The 17004-nt window shown below is 45.0% G+C and overlaps 3 protein-coding genes across 9 annotated transcripts; 2 read left to right on the top strand and 1 right to left on the bottom strand.

Annotated features, from left to right (window-relative positions):
- Window positions 1-1155: 1155 nt before the first annotated feature.
- Window positions 1156-5493, top strand: ebpl (EBP like). Its single transcript, XM_029756927.1, has 4 exons — window positions 1156-1668; window positions 1760-1829; window positions 2153-2291; window positions 4237-5493. Exons 1-4 carry the CDS (start codon window positions 1480-1482, stop codon window positions 4472-4474), a joined length of 636 nt encoding a protein of 211 aa, XP_029612787.1. The 5' UTR covers window positions 1156-1479; the 3' UTR covers window positions 4475-5493.
- On the bottom strand, window positions 4576-5297 carry LOC115196265 (ADP-ribosylation factor-like protein 11). Its single transcript, XM_029756928.1, has one exon. It carries the CDS (start codon window positions 5276-5278, stop codon window positions 4997-4999), a length of 282 nt encoding a protein of 93 aa, XP_029612788.1. The 5' UTR covers window positions 5279-5297; the 3' UTR covers window positions 4576-4996.
- Window positions 5494-6854: 1361 nt separating the features above from the next.
- Window positions 6855-15966, top strand: LOC115196263 (RCC1 and BTB domain-containing protein 1). Of its 7 annotated transcripts, XM_029756920.1 has the most exons (14): window positions 6855-7302; window positions 7390-7419; window positions 8115-8349; window positions 8533-8683; window positions 8831-8997; window positions 9923-10081; window positions 10221-10328; window positions 10491-10633; window positions 12599-12676; window positions 12796-12989; window positions 13234-13360; window positions 13537-13688; window positions 13815-13945; window positions 14467-15966. In XM_029756920.1, exons 2-14 carry the CDS (start codon window positions 7403-7405, stop codon window positions 14605-14607), a joined length of 1803 nt encoding a protein of 600 aa, XP_029612780.1. In that variant the 5' UTR covers window positions 6855-7302; window positions 7390-7402; the 3' UTR covers window positions 14608-15966. The 7 variants fall into 7 exon arrangements, with proteins under 7 accessions (XP_029612780.1, XP_029612782.1, XP_029612779.1 ...); XM_029756922.1 differs by having other exon boundaries at window positions 6855-7419; window positions 12799-12989; XM_029756919.1 differs by having other exon boundaries at window positions 6855-7419.
- The last annotated feature ends 1038 nt before the right edge of the window (window positions 15967-17004 follow it).

Genomic DNA, 17004 nt, shown 5'->3' with positions numbered 1-17004 from the left:
GATAGGCAAGGACAGTCGCACAAATGTAAAATACCAGTGGTGGAAGAAGTACCCAATTGTCATACTTGAGTAAAAGTAAAGATACCTTAATAGAAAATGACACAAGTTAAGTGAGTCACCCAGTAAAATAATACTTAAGTACATATAAAACCCATACTTTTAGACTTTTACTCAAGTATAAATCATTTCAAATTCCTTATATTAAGCAAACCACCATTTAAAAACAAATAAAAATTACGGATAGCCAGGGCACACTCCAATACTCAGACAATTTAGGAATGAAGCATTTGTTTAGTGAGTCGGTCAGATCATAGGCATTAGGGATGACTAGAGTTGTTCTCTTGATAAGTGTGGGAAAATGACAATTTCCTGTCCTGCTAAGCATTCAAAATGTAAATGGGTACTTTTGGGTGTCAGGATAAATGTATGGAGTAAAAAGTACATTATTTTCTTTAGGAATGTAGTGAAGTAAAAGTAGTCAATATGAATAGTGAAGTACAGATACCCAAAACTACTTAAGTACTTTACACCACTGTAAAATACGATATACAAACAATATAATAAGTTTGACTAGTCAAATATACTATGCTTTATTTATACTATTGTCAATCGCTGTCCGAGGTCCTGATTCCTGACCCTCTCCTGGCTTAATCTACAATCGGCGTGGCAAAATGGTCGACTGACCGCTCTAACAATTTCGCAAAGGCGAAAGGCATGCCGCAGGCGAGATCAGGTGGGAACATTCTAGCCAATGAGCGCAGAGACCCGTGTGAACTGGCACAACCGATAAAAAAAATCGTCCCAATGTCACGTGCAGGACATATCAGTACACTTAACTTAAGTATTATGAAACTTATATTTGATCAAATAAGCCTCACCTATCAAAATAGCAATTAACTTGTATCTTCACGAGATTCGACACTCATTGCTGCCCCCCCATACAAAACTCCTCACTTGGTCTGCTTTAACGCTTATTTTCACGCGGACATATTTTGGGAGGAGTCGACACTCGCTTCGCCTCTGTTTCACCAACTTCAGCTCCCCCTTAATTTCTCTTAGGAGGGCCCACAAGTGTAGAGATTTATCCGGCAGCCAATCACTACGGAATCCATTTGGAACAAGACCATAGAGAATGATAGAGGCCTCTAAGTGGCCCAAAATATATATTAGGATGGGAAGTGCCATTGAGGGCTTCCACCATTGTAATGAAGTCAACTGGGTGGGACTTCCAACTTCATTGAATGATCCCGCCTGGTGACTCTGTTAGCGTCATGTCCAACCGGGTCATCTGGACGGTTCAGCCAATCATGAAATAGAAAATGTACTACTTCAAAATTGAGATTGACATCATCGGCAGGGCAGGCAGACGCTACAATGTCACAGACACAAAGATAAGTCCTCTATCTAGCTTTATGGACGAGACAATAGTTGCAAGTTCAAAGAGTATTTTGCATGGTTTGAGTCGAGTTTTCTGTGAAAATGGTATCGGCGGCGTTGAAAGATGCCCAATCTCTCTTTACTCCGGTGACGGTTTATTCTCTGCTGGCCTGCGCCGCTCAATTCGCCGTGGGATACATCCTCGCGCAGATATGGGGAAGGAAATGCTCTGGAACTGATAGATGGGTGCTCGTGTGGCTTTTCTACGACGCAATTGTTCACATTACCTTGGTGAGTGTGTGATGTGAGTGAGAAGGCGTTGTCAATATAGAAAGCTAATTTGCAGCTCTTATTTGACTCTTTCTACTGTTTGTTCATACAGGAAGGGCCCTTTGTTTACATGTCACTTGTTGGAACCGTGGCAACTTCAGACAATATTTTTGCTGAACTTTGTAAGTAGGCTACCTGTGCAATAAAAAAATAAAAATGATTAAAAAAATGAATTTATATTGAACTTTCATTTAACTTTTTATCATGCAAAATATAAATGAAATTAACAATGGTGCGTGTGTTTGAGATGTGCTTTGGAGCCTGGTTGTGGGGAGACATCTAGTGGACGTAGTATTAAAATGCTCACATTAAACTGAATAATATACAGGAATGGAATATCAATCACTGTTAGTGCTGGAGTAGAACAAAAACGCCCACCCTCTGGCCCTGGGGTCCCCCAGGAATCGATTGAGATACTGCTCTAACAGATATCCTGTCCATGTAGGGAAGGAGTATGGAAAGGCAGATGAGCGCTGGCTCCACTCTGACCCCACCATCGTCTCCCTGGAGCTGCTGACGGTGGTCCTGGACGGCATCCTGGCGCTGGTGCTTGTCTATGCCATCGTCAAGGACAAACACTACAGGTAGGAACACTGGCACTAAATATGCTTCATATATGCTTCATTGTCAGGCTTTTCTCATGCTTTATGCCATTAATTTCTATATTGGTACCATATTTCTTTATAGAGAACACTAATTATTATATTCAGAATTGTCCCATTACATAAACAAGTGTTTACATCCCATTAGCAAGTCACAATTTACATTTGTATAGTGTCTGTCTTCAGCATGTGATGTGCTGAATGACCTATTACCATATACATCGATGTAACGTGCATTTGGAAAGTATTCAGACCCCTTTTGTTACAGCCTTAATCTAAAATGTATTAAATACTGTTTTCCCCCCCGATCTACAAACAATACCTATAATGACAAAGCGAAAACAGGTCAAACATTTTTTTGAACATTTATTAAATATAAAAAGATACCTTATTTACATAAGGATTTTTTGCTATAAGACTCGAAATTGAGCTCTGGGGGCATCCTGTTTCCATTGATCATCCTTGATGTTTCTACAACTTGATTGGAGTCCACCTGTGGTAAATTCAATAGATTGGACATGATTTGGAAAGGAACACACCTGTCTATGTCCCACAGTTGGCAGTGCATGTCAGAGCAAAAACCAAGCCGTGAGGTCGAAGGAATTGTCCGAAGAGCTCCGAAACAGGATTGTGCCAAGGGACATATCTGGGGAAGGGTACCAAACATTTTCTGCAGGGTTGAAGGAAGGTTGCCAAGAACACAGTGGCCTCCATCATTCTTAAATGGAAGAAGTTTGGAACCACCAAGACTATTCCTAGAGCTGGCCACCTGGCTAAACTGAGCAATCGGGGGAGAAGGGCCTTGGTCGGGGAGGTGACCAAGAACCCGATGGTCACTCTGACAGAGCTCCAGAGTTCCTCTGTGGAGATGGGAGAACCTTCCAGAAGGACAACCATCTCTTCAGCACTCCTCCAATCAGGCCTTTATGGTAAAGTAGCCAGACGGAAGCCACTCCTCAGTAAATGGCACATGACAGCCCGCTTGGAGTTTGCCAAAAGGCACCTAAAGACAATCAGACCATGAGAAACAAGATTCTCTGGTCTGATGAAATCAAGATTGAAATCTTTGGCCTGAATGCCAAGCGTCACGTCTGGAGGAAACCTGGCACCATCCCTATGGTGAGGTATGGTGGCAGCATCATGCTGTGGGGATGTTTTACAGCGGCGGGGACTGGGAGACTAGTCAGGATCGAGGGAAAGATGAACAGAGCAAAGTACAGAGAGATCCTTGATGAAAACCTGCTCAGGACCTCAGACTGGGGTGAAGGACTGGGGCAACCACCCTAGCACACAGCCAAGACAACGCAGGAGTGGCTTCAGGACAAGTCTCTGGATTTCCTTGAGAGGCCCAGCCAGAGCCCGGACTTGAACCCGATTGAACATCTCTGGAGAGTCCTGAAAATAGCTGTACAGTGACGCTCCCCATCCAACCTGACAGATCCTGAGAGGATCTGCAGAAAAGAATGGGAGAAACTCCCCAAAAACAGGTGTGCCAAGCTTGTAGCATATCAAAGAAGACTCGAGGCTGTAATCGCTACCAAAGGTGCTTCAAAGTACTGAGTATAGTGTCTCACTACTTATGTAAATGTGATATTTCAGTTATTGTTAATACATTTGCAAAAATGTCAAACCAGGTTTGCTTTGTCATTATTGGGTATTGTGTGTAGATTGCTGAGACCCCCCCCCCAATTTAATACATTTTAGAATGTGGCTTTAAACGTAACAAAATGTGGAAAAAGTCAAGGGGTCTGAATACTTTCCTAATGCACTGTACATGGAAAATATAGCCTGGGCGCAAGTTTGTTATCAGCCTAAATAAACTTGTCATTGTTTGTTTGAATCTCAATGGTTAACGTGTGTTTTTAGCTTGTCTTGTTGTTGCACAGTCTGGCCCCCCGGGTGAATAGTTCTCCATGTTTGTTTTCAGGCACTTTGTCCAGATCACGTTGTGTGTGTGTGAGTTGTACGGAGGCTGGATGACCTTCTGCCCAGACTGGCTGGCAGGCAGCCCCAACCTCAACACAGACCACTGGCTCTACTTATGGATCTACCTGGTCTTCTTCAATGGGGTGTGGGTGGTGGTGCCTGGGCTGCTGCTGTGGCAATCATGGCTGTCACTCAAACGACTTCACCCCTCCTACCAAGCCCCGAAGAAGCGGAAATAGACATTATTTTGTATGTACATAATAGGCATTAGCATGCCCACTACACAGAAAAGCCTGGCTACACACAAATAATGCCATTTAGCAGACAGACATTTACATTAGGTTTAGCATGTTTTATTAGTTTATCATTAATATAAAGTTATGTATCTGCAAACAAAATATTAGTTTCCCTAGCCATCTTTCCCCACATCTCCACAGGGTAACAATACTCTCCAGTCTCCCTTAGCAGGCACATTTAACTGCTTTGATGTTAAGTGTTAAATCTCAACCATGTTGATAGCACAATCAAAATGCCCAAATATGGATCCTGCGCTTAGTTCATCATTGGATTGAGAATCCTGGCTCTTCCACAATCATTGTTCCGTTATAATCTGCATTTCAAATGGCACCCTATTCCCTTTATAGTGCACTACTTCTGAGGTACTTTCATATTGTTCTAGTTTTAGGTAGTGCACTATAGTGTCAGTATCTCCGACTTGGCAAGTGTCTCACACAGTGATATCTCCACTGACGTGTCTCCTCTCAGCTCTTCTTGATGAGTTTGGCCACAGAGAGGAAGGCTTGCTGGAGCCCCATTCCCTTCAGGCCGCTGCATGCCTGGATCTGCCAGGCTCGGTCTTTGTAGCTGGGCAGCTCCAGCTGGTTGGACACCTCTCTGATGTTCATGGTGTTGGGGAGATCCTTCTTGTTAGCCAGCACCATCAGAGGTATTCCCTTCATGTTGTCGTCGGACAGGACATTCTTCAGAGCCTTCTGAGCGTCCCCTATACTGGCCCGGTCACTACTGTCCACCACGAATACCATAGCCTTACAGCCCTCCAGGTAGTACCTGCCAATTATAGAACTAGGGTAGTGTCTAGCTAATGATATTGCAATTTTAGCAAGTCATTAGTTGAGGATAAAAGGTTATTCTATTCCAGTACTCTACCAACCTGATCATGGGACCAGAGACAGAATGTGCATTTATTTGTTCTAGACTTGAACTGTCACACCTGATTAAACTACACTGAACAAAAATATAAACTGTGTTGGTCCCATGTTTCATGAGCTGAAATATAAGATCCCATACATTTTCCATACACACAAAAAGCCTAATCTCAAATTTTGTGCACAAATTTGTTTACATTCCTGTTAGTGAGCATTTCTTCTTTGCCAAGATAATCCATCCAGCTGACAGGTGTGGCATGTCAAGAAGCTGATTAAACAGCATGATCATTACACAGGTGCACCTTGTGCTGGGGACAATAAGGCCACTAAAATGTGCAGTTATCACAACATTCCACAGATGTCAAGTTGAGGGAGCATGACATTGGCATGCTAACTGCATAAATGTCCACCAGAGCTGTTGACAGAGTATTGAATGTTCATTTCTCTACCATAAGCTGCATCCAACGTCATTTTAGAGAAATTGCGTCCAACTGGCCTCACAACCGCAGACCACGTATAATCCTGCCAGCCCAGGACCTCCACATCCGGCTTCACCTGCGGGATCGTCTGAGACCAGCCACCCAGACAGTAGATGAAACTGTCTGTAATAAAGCCCTTTTGTGCAGGGAAAAAAAAATATTCTGATTGGCTGGGCCTGGCTCCCCAGTGGATGGGCCTATGCCCTCGCAGGCCCACACCCCTGCCTAGTCATGTGAAATCCATAGACTAGGGCCTATTTAATTCAATTGACTGATTTACTGTGACTCAGTAAAATTGTTATTTGTTGTTTATATTTTTTGTTCAGTGTAATAACAGGCATTATGATTAGTGGAATGAGATGTTTGTAGTACTGGGCTAAAACAGTAATAGAATAGCACAGGTCAAGGCCGTTTTCTGGTTCAGATCCAGGGTCACCACGTTGAAGCCCACGGTGGGGGAAGTATCCATCACCAACCCTGTCTTGAGCCTGAAGAGCAGGGTGGACTTCCCAGAAGAGCCCAGGCCTATCAGAACAACCGTGGGCGTCCTCTTGATGTCCCTCTTGGATAGAAACAGCCCCATGACAGACACACTTGGCCAGGCAAAGCAGGGTCTGAGGTAGAAGGTAAAGAGGAAGTACGGCAGTCCCACCTCTGCTTCTGAACAATGCTGGTTTGTTGGGTCTTCCTCGGTAGTCTCTGATTTGCATCAACAAAAGGAGATTCGGTGATATGTGCAACCAGTGGCTCTTCTCGATTTAAATTGTTTTTGTATTTTTGTCTGGGAGTAAGCGTGAAAGCGTCAGGTGTGCTCACTTGCTGCTGCCCTCCGGTGACTAGAGACTCACTCAACGTGAATAAAACTGAGTTTGAGTTTCAGAATATAAACATGGTCACATGAGAACCAGTCTTTTCACATTCTTCTTTTAGAGGCTGTACCAACAGGCTTTCTCAGTTTCTCTATACTCTAAAAGCATCCTCCCTCATTGCGCAGATCTAGCGTTTGATTGGTGAAAGCTGTGGGGTAATTATTACCGCAAGGGAGGAAAGTATGTTTTTTATTATTTTAATTGGGCCTATGTTTTTTATTGTTATTTTTAAACACCAGAGGGCTGAAAACTGTTATTCTTAATTCCCATTTCTTGCGTTAGGAGTTGGCAAGAGAACAATAGACTGGCACCCAGGCTAGGCGCATGTGTCCTAAAATCTTCTGAACCGTGGACTCTGTCCACCGTGTCCGCCGATGACCTAAACCAAGCGCACCTTCTTTTAGCCCATGACGTCAGAGTGTGTCCATCTGGACCAATGATCTGGACTGGGGCTCGAGCGCAATACTATCGCTAAACTCAAAGCTGCTGCCTGGTACATTTGGCGTCCTTAAATCAGCGACGACAACAACAACGAAGTGACAGCTTTATTCTGGTAATCGTGCTTTCAAATCATATTTACTTGAGGTAGGTTTATTAATAGTCGAGCGGTTAAATGTGTCTTTCTTGTTTCTCTCCTTAGTTTTCTTGATGATATGGAGCGATGCTTTAGGTACAGTAACGTTACAGCTTGCTAGCTATTAGTCAGCGCTGAATCTAGCCAGCTAGGTGCTGGGCTAGCTTGCTTTGTAGATAGCCAACGAACGGTAAACAGCAAAGGGAGACTGCCATGGGTGCAGCCTTCAACGTAGTACATCGCTAGCTTGACCAGTCACTGTTAGGTGACCGTTACCATGTCGCAAGCTAGTTTGCTACCTGGCAGAAGGTAAGCTAACTACTGTTAGCCAGCTAGGAGGCTAATGGATGCCGCATCTGTTGTGGCTGAGATACACGATTGTAATCCCAATGGTCAACAGAGTGCCTGGCCAGAGATGCGTTGGCTCTGCAGTACTTACGTAGTTAGCTAACGTTACCTAGCTAGTCATCCAATTATTGAACCAACTGTATGGGACAGTTAAAAGATCTGGATGGGAACGTTTTGCCAAATAAAGAAGCCATTCCATCTCCATCTGCATGTTGTCTGTATGGCCCAATACTATTTAAAACCATGTCGATATCATCGTGAGCATCCAGAGATGGCATTATAAAGTCCTGAAGTCATGTCTAACTTACTGCACAAGACTTTGAGAAATTATTAACGTATATTTATGAATACCTTAATTGAAACCAGGGTGCCTCACCACTGAGGTTTAGACTAAGACACAGTGTTTTGTACGTGTCTGTCTTTTGATGGTTGTCTTGTAACAGTGTTAGCGGGGACAGTGGTGGCCTCACAGCCCCTGCTTCTCCCTCCCCTGTGCCCCCCGTCCTGACCCCGACCCCCCCACCGCGGGGAGCCAGAGTGAGGTACCCAGCCATGGTGGACGTGGGGAAGTGGCCCCTCTTCACCCTGCTGGGGGCTCAGGAGGTCTCCCGCATCAGGCAGGCCTGTGTCTTCGGAACCTCAGCCAACGAAGCCATCTACATCACCCAGGACGATGAGGTGAGACTGGGGGTGTCTCGATTGTATAGAATAACTTTATAGTTTTTATGTAGTGCAGAAGTCTCTGGAAAGCAGTGGAAATGGTTACTGAGTGGAGTTTCTTGGTTAAATAAATATAATTACATGTAGTGGCATCCTCTCCCTGCCTTCTCCTCTTCATCTTTGTCGCTGATCTCCCTGTAGGTGTTTGTGTTTGGGCTAAACTGCAGTAACTGTCTGGGGACAGGAGACAGTCAGAGCACCATGGTCCCTAAGAAACTAGACTTCCTCCGAGGCAAGAAGGTGGTCAGTCTCAGCTATGGCAGTGGACCCCACGTCTTACTGGCCACAGAAGGTATGCTGTCCACTTGCCTTACCTGTTTTTACCACCACCAAATGGCTACGTTGACACGTCACTAGAACTTTACCAAAAGCCAGTATAATTGTCATAGTGCAGCTTACTTAAATAGCTCTGTGTTACTTTGGTGTGTTTGTCTCCCAGGGGGAGAGTTGTTTGCCTGGGGGCACAATGGATACAGCCAGCTGGGCAACGGGACCACCAATCAGGGGGTGTCACCCATCCTGGTTTCAAACAACCTGCAGAACAAGAAAATAACACAAGTGGCCTGTGGGTCCCATCACTCTCTGGCCCTGACACACGATGGAGAGGTGAGGGGATAGGAGAGGGGAAATGCTTGTTTAAGTCCTTTTACATGCACTTGTAACCCTGAAATAAGCCTGTTTCAAGATGTCAGCATCTTAGTGCTACTGCTACAGTGCTACTGCTAGGTACATAATGTTCAAGAGAATATAAACACTGTTGGTGAACATGAGTGGAGTATTGGTGGAGGTCGTGTGTAGCCTGTCAGTGTGTGGAGTGGACTATGGAACCCTGTCAGGTTCAAGTTTTCTAACCAGGGCTGATCAGTGGTCACTTGTTTTAGGCTGTCTGTCTCTTTAAGTGGTTTATGTTTGTCCCAGCAGCAGGTTAGGAAGGTATTATCTCAGTTCACTGTGTCCAGGCGGGCTGCATCTAACCCAGGCCCACTGGCCTGGTCTCACACATGATCTGTTCACTGTGTCCAGGAGGGCTGCATCTAACCCAGGCCCACTGGCCTGGTCTCACACATGATCTGTTCACTGTGTCCAGGCGGGCTGCATCTAACCCAGGCCCACTGGCCTGGTCTCACACACGATCTGTTCACTGTGTCCAGGCGGGCTGCATCTAACCCAGGCCCACTGGCCTGGTCTCACACACGATCTGTTCACTGTGTCCAGGTGGGCTGCATCTAACCCAGGCCCACTGGCCTGGTCTCACACACGATCTGTTCACTGTGTCCAGGTGGGCTGCATCTAACCCAGGCCCACTGGCCTGGTCTCACACACGATTGAAGAGTTGATGTAGAAATGACTAATGATTTCCAAAAGTAGCCCTAAATATTTATCTTGGATGTTTTGAAGTATATGTTACTCAGCACTGTAAAGGGATAGTTACAGCATTACCTAATATCACGGTTACCTAGGATCACTGGTCACGAGGTGTGATTGTGTGTACAGGGTTGACAGTCGGTGTGTATATGATTGTATCTGCTAGGTGTTTGCATGGGGTTACAACAACTGTGGCCAGGTGGGTTCAGGTGCCACAGCCAACCAGCCAACTCCCCGCAGGGTGACCAACTGCCTGCAGGGTAAAGTGGTGATGGGCATCGCCTGTGGACAGACCTCCTCTATGGCCGTGCTCGACAACGGGGAGGTGAGAGACCAAGCCCATGGGAAGGATGGGTTTATATTGGATAGTTCCCTCTGGTCCAGTGAAAGTCAAAGCAAAATGTTATATAGCAGCATATACATAAAGGAAGATATTGCTGACTACCGTGGCCTGTGTGTTGCAGGTGTTTGGCTGGGGCTACAACGGGAATGGCCAGCTGGGAGTGGGCAACAACGGTAACCAGCTGATCCCCTGTCGCCTGGCAGCCCTCCAGGGTCTCTGTGTACTACAGGTAAGACTGGACACTAGTGTACACTACTACCACCTGTATGTCTCTGTCTGAATCGTCTACTCATGTCTACTTCAACTCAAACTAATACAAAACAGAATTGAGCCCAGAGCCTTGTTGCTGTCCACTCCCACTGTGTAAAACCCTTAAGGACTTGTCTTCCAGATCGCGTCAGGCTACGCCCACTCCCTGGCTCTAACAGACGAGGGTCTGCTGTATGCCTGGGGGGCTAACACCTACGGACAGCTGGGTACTGGCAACAAGAGCAACCAGCTCAGTCCTGTACACATCATGGCTGAGAAGGAGAGGTAAGGGAGAGAACACATTCACAGGATTGAGATGTAACTCTGGTGGCTGCTACCGCCCACTAAATGCCCCAGTTGATACTGTCATCTTTCAGAGACCCACGGTTAGTTCTCTTTTCTCTTCGTCTTCTCTGTTGTATTCCATCCAGTGTGGGTCCATACGGTAACACTGCATAGTCCAAACATTGGCTCACACACCAGATCTGGAATAATCTGTCTCTGAGTTTACATTGTCCCTGTCACAATGAAGCAAAACTATAATAGAGGGGAGAGAGGGGGCCATGATGTTGTGGGCTGGAGTACAAATGGTTTTGACACTTGACAAGCATTAACTTTTCACTGAAAACATGCAAACCAGTTATTGGGATTTAAATTGGAATAGATCGTGGACATTTGTCATGTTCATTTCTATCTCTGAACATTGTGTAACATGTCATAACACTCTTGAATGAGCATCAGGTTGGCCTTGAGATCAAGCTACAAGACAGGGCACAATAAAACCAACAACCTTCTGTGTCCATGGAATACGGTCATGGCTAGACAGGATACAGTTTGTCAAATTGACATCAAAAGTATAATATTTTAGCTAACCCTAACCTAATACTCCTAGCCTGCTACATTAATTCGTCTAACCTGCTACGAAAAATCAATTCTGACATAAGCTACACTACATGACCAAAAGTATGTGGACACCTTCTCATCGAACATCTCATTACAAAATCATGGGCATTAATATGGAGTTGGTCCCCCTTTGCTGCTATAACAGCCTCCACTCTTCTGGGAAGGCTTTCCACTAGATGTTGGAACATTGCTGCGGGGACTTGCTTCCATTCAGCCACAAGAGCATTAGTGAGGTCGGGCACTGATGTTGGGCGATTAGGCCTGGCTCACAGTCTGCGTTCCAATTCATCCCAAAGGTGTTCGATGGGGTTGAGGTCAGGGCTCTGTGCAGGCCAGTCAAGTTCTTCCACACCGATCTCGACAAACCATTTCTGTATGGAACTTGCTTTGTGCATGGGGGCATTGTCATGCTGAAACAGGAAAGCGCCTTTCACAAAGTTGGAAGCACAGAATGGTCTAGAATGTCATTGTATGCTGTAGTGTTAAAATTTCCCTTCACTGGAACTAAGGGGCCTAGCCCCAACCATGAAAAACAGCTCCAGACCATTATTCCTCCTCCACCAAACTTTACATTTGACACTAACCATTGGGGCAGGTTGCTTTCTCCTGGCATCCGCCAAACCCAGATTCATCCACCTGACTGCCAGATGGTGAAGCGTGATTCATCACTCCAGAGAACGCGTTTCCGCTGCTCCAGAGTCTAATGAAGCTCTAGCTGACGCTTGGCATTGCGCATGGTGATCTTAGGCTTGTGTGTGGCTGTTCGGCCATGGAAAACCATTTCATGAAGCTCCTGATGAACAGTTTTTGTGCTGATATTGCTTCCAGGGGCAGTTTGGAACTCGGTAGTGAGTGTTGCAACTGAGGACAGATGATTTTTACGCACTACACGCTTCAGCACTTGGCAGTCCCGTTCTGTGAGCTTGTGTGGCCTACCACTTCGCGGCTGAGTCGCTGTTGCTCCTAGACGTTTACACTTCACAATAATAACAGCACTTGCAGTTGACTTTGGCAGCTCAAGCAGTGCAGAAATTTCACGAACTGACTTGTTGGAAAGGTGGCGTCCTATGACAGTGCCAAGGTTGAAAATCACGGAGCTCTTCCGTAAGTCCATTCTACTCTCAATGTTTGTCTATGGAGATTGCGTGGCTGTGTGCTCGATTTTTACACACCTGTCAGCAATGGGTGTGGCTGAAATGGCCAAATCCACTAATTCGAAGGGGTGTCCACATACTTTAGTACATATAGTGTATATCCCATCTAGTTAAGTTCATTGAACACCAGCGACTTCAGCAGTGTCCTGTCATTCTTCCTTCTCTTTTTGTGTTTCCTGTCTTCGTCTTAAAGGGGAGAGGGAGAGTGGCCCGCTGTAGGCAGCAAAAGAACAAGGGAAAACACTGAAGAGGCGTGGCACAGAGAGACAGAGTAGGGAGACTTGTAAAGAAACAATGCACTCGAGAATCACAGAATTTCTTATAGCGGTCAAAAGACACAGGAGAGTACCGTTACTTGGTAGAGTGTGTGTAACTCACTCCCCCCCCCAGCAGGATAGTGGAGATCGCGGCGTGCCACTCCACACACACATCTGCTTGTAAGACCCAGAGCGGCCAGGTGTACATGTGGGGCCAGTGTAGGGGTCAGTCCATCGTGCTGCCACACCTCACACACTTCTCCTGCACTGACGACGTCTTCGCCTGCTTCGCTACGCCGTCTGTCATGTGGAGGCTACTCTCCATGGGTGAGTTAATTTAATCATTTATTAAATGGTATTTAAAGGTGCAGTATGTAACTTGGTTGTAGTGTTTTTTTTCTTTCTGATCTCTAAGTAGGAGGTACCCCTAACCAATGGTCTAGGATAACCCTCTCTCTCTCACACACACACACACACACACACACACACACACACACACACACACACACACACACACACACACACACACACACACCATGATTCCCAGCTAAGGCGTTGTGTTCTGTCGTAGAGCATGATGACTTCCTGACTGTGGCCCAGTCTCTGAGGAAAGAGTTCGACAGCCCTGAGACGGCCGACCTCAAGTTCAGCTTGGACGGGAAATACATCCACGTACACAAGGCCGTGCTCAAGATCCGGTATGTGAATTTTTGTAAAAAAAATATATTTTTAAACCGCTGAAGCAAGCGCACACATTTTCTTTAAGAAATGTCGCTTTTCTAGTTTTAGCCTTTCCAATAGGACCAAGCAGGTACAATAAATCCTGTCTATAGACATACCACGACAACACAAGTGTCATCATTGTTTCTGTCAGGTGTGAACACTTCCGCTCCATGTTCCAGTCCCACTGGACAGAGGACATGAAGGAGGTGATTGAGATCGACCAGTTCTCCTATCCCGTCTACCGCTCCTTCTTGGAGTTCCTCTACACTGACAATGTAGACCTGCCCCCAGAGGACGCCATCGGTGAGTTGGACTAACCAGGAATCCTATTTAGGATCATACGGGGCCCCAGACTCAAAACAAATGACTTTGAGTTAAAGTCCACCCATAGGAAAGCCGCTGTGTGTACAAACTGTGTCTCTGTTTCAGGCCTGTTGGACCTGGCCACATCCTACTGTGAGAACCGTCTGAAACGTCTGTGTCAACACATCATCAAGAGAGGCATCACCGTGGAGAATGCCTTCTCTCTGCTCTCTGCCGCCGTGCGATACGACGCTGAGGTGAGACACACTGTGACAGATTGTCACTAATAAGGGTTAACCACTCAGATGCTTACTGGTTACCACAAGCTTCTTGAGGCTGCCTTATACGAGAGACGTTAGCCATGTCATTATGGACATATTAGTCAGATGACCTCGTATACCATCTTATACCTATTTAGGTACTGTATACCAGGGGTAGGGAACTAGATTCAGCCGCGGGCCGATTTTTGACGTGTAGCGGATGGTCGGGGTGCTGGAACATAATTATAATAAGTTGTACTCTACAAATTGGATACAACTAAGCCCCAAAATAGATTTTATTTGAAAATAACAAAGATAACTTGATTACCTTACGTTAAACTGTTTGTTTTTTAAAAATTGAATTCCTGGTGACTTTACAGTCTTTTCTGACCCAAAACTAAGGGGGCCCCAAAAGAATCACTTGGGGGCCGGTTTTGGCCCGCAGGCCGCTTGTTGCTGACCTGCTGTATACTGTACCCGTGTTCATACTGTGACTGGATGTGATCGCTCCCCTGTAGGACCTGGAGGAGTTCTGCTTCAAGTTCTGTGTGAACCACCTGACAGAGGTGACCCAGACTGCAGCCTTCTGGCAGATTGATGGCAACATGCTCAAAGAGTTCATCTGCAGAGCCAGCCGCTGTGGGGCCTTCAAAAACTGACTGACCACTAACCAGCCCCGAAGGAAGGACGAGGAAAGGGCTAGCATGAACTGGTTTGGCTTGACACTACTTGGCCATGGTAGAGAGGACAAAGAAAGAAATGGTATGAACATGGAAACGGCTACCTTGAACCGGATCTCTAAATTGCCATATTATTAATCCATTGAGACAGTCTGGTGAGGTCATCTGGTGAGGTCATCTGGTGACTATGGCTCACCTCCAGTTACACAGCCAAAGAAGCCAAAGCGAGTCCCTGCAAATGCACCTAATATTCCGCGTGGACAGGTGGCACTGTGGGGAGGAAGTTCCTTCACCAGTCAAAACAGTGACATCAGAGTTCATTGTCTGTCACTGCATGTTTACAAACCTGCTAAATGGCATCAGACTGCTCGTATAGCGTCAGTTTAATTGGAGGACCATAGATCTAGCTTAAGATGGACACTGTTACATGTCTGACAATGTAGCTGGCCAGAAATATATTTTACAGGGTTTATGGTTCAGAGCCTGTGGATGTTTTGAGGAAATGACAGTTTCAATATGAATTGTTAATATGCTGTGTACTGACAAAGTAGAGCAGAGCTTGTCATTTATTCATTCAAGGCACATTCATTCTCGAGATTTGAAATTAACATGGTGATGCAATTCAACAATGAGCAGGAAGTTGGTTTTCAACTCTTCAGTTATTTTACCAGACAGAAAACAAAAAAACATTTTGGACCATATACAATTTGTTACTCTGTGTGAACTTTTTTATTCTTACAAAAATAGATATCTACATTTTTTACTATTACTTATTGCATTCCTTTGGTTGAGATTACCCCCCCCACCCAAGCATTTCCAATCATTCTGCTGCTTTGGTTGAGATTACCCTCCACCCACCCACCCAAGCATTTCCAATCATTCTGCTGCTTTGGTTGAGATTACCCTCCCCCCTCCACCCAAGCATTTCCAATCATTCTGCTGCTTTGGTTGAGATTACCCTCCCCCCTCCACCCAAGCATTTCCAATCATTCTGCTGCTTTGGTTGAGATTACCCCCCTCCACCCAAGTATTTCCAATCATTCTGCTGCTTTGAATATTGTTTTAATGGTTTAACGTTCATTACTACATTCTAATTTACTTTGAAGCGAGTGTTTATACTGAAATTTAAATTCAACACATTGTATTCTTTGATTATTATTTTTTCAGAAATATTTTGTTGCTCATGTTTATTTTTGCAATTACATTTATTTTGAAATATTTACAATTATTTAGGATGGAAACAGTTGCTATTGGTGCCACAATTCTCAACATGTTTATTGACTTGCAAGTCATGAGAAGCAACCACTTTGAAATAAACAACTACATTCTTGTACACAATGCTGGATGATGCTTTAGAAATGACTTTATATGTCCTTGTTTTGAACATTCATTCATATGCGCAATGACAGATAATTACAAACATGTCCTTATGCTGCCATCTAGAGGCCATCACATACATTCTCTAATCCTAGAGACACTAGCCTAATGAATACCATTCTTTATTATAAACTGGGTGGGTCGAGCCCTGAATGCTGCTCTTTATTTACAAATATATATATTTCACCTTTATTTAACCAGGTAGCCAGTTGAGAATAAGTTCTCATTTACAACTGCGACCTGGCCAAGATAAAGCAAAGCAGTGCGACAAAAAACAAGAGTTACACATGGGATAAACAAAAGTACAGTCAATAACACAATAGAAAAATCTAAATACAGTGTGTGCAAATGAAGTAAGGAGGTAAGGCAATAAATAGGCCAATAGTAGCGAAGTAATTACAATTTAGCAAATTAACGAGTGATAGATGTGCAGATGATGATGTGCAAGTAGAAATACCGGTGTGCAAAAGAGCAAAAAAAAGTAAGTGAAAAACAATATGGGGATGAGGTAGGTAGTTGGATGGGCTGTGTACAGATGGGCTGTGTACAGCTGTAGCGATCGGTAAGCTGCTCTGATAGCTGATGTTTGAAGTTAGTGAGGGAGATAACTTGAGCTATTTTTGCAATTTGTTCCTGTCATTGGCAGCAGAGAACTGGATGGAAAGGTGGCCAAAGTAAGTGTTGGCTTTGGGTGATGACCAGTGAAATATACCTGCTGGAGCGCGTGCTACGGGTGGGTGTTGTTATCGTGACCAGTGAGCTGAGATACTGCGGAGCTTTACCTAGCATAGACTTATAGATGACCTGGAGCCAGTGGGTCTGGCGACGAGAGCATACAGGTCGCAGTGGTGGGTGGTATATGGGGTTTTGGTGACAAAATGGATGGCACTGTGATGGACTGCATCCAGTTGGCTGAGTAGAGCGTTGGAGTGATTGGCTGACAGCAGTGGTATATCAGACCCCAAACCACAGATATGACAAAAACAAATGTTTTACTGC

Source organism: Salmo trutta, chromosome 6 (assembly GCF_901001165.1).
Source record: "Salmo trutta chromosome 6, fSalTru1.1, whole genome shotgun sequence".
Classification (NCBI taxonomy): Eukaryota; Metazoa; Chordata; class Actinopteri; order Salmoniformes; family Salmonidae; genus Salmo; species Salmo trutta.
This window is presented reverse-complemented; position numbering and strand designations above follow the sequence as displayed.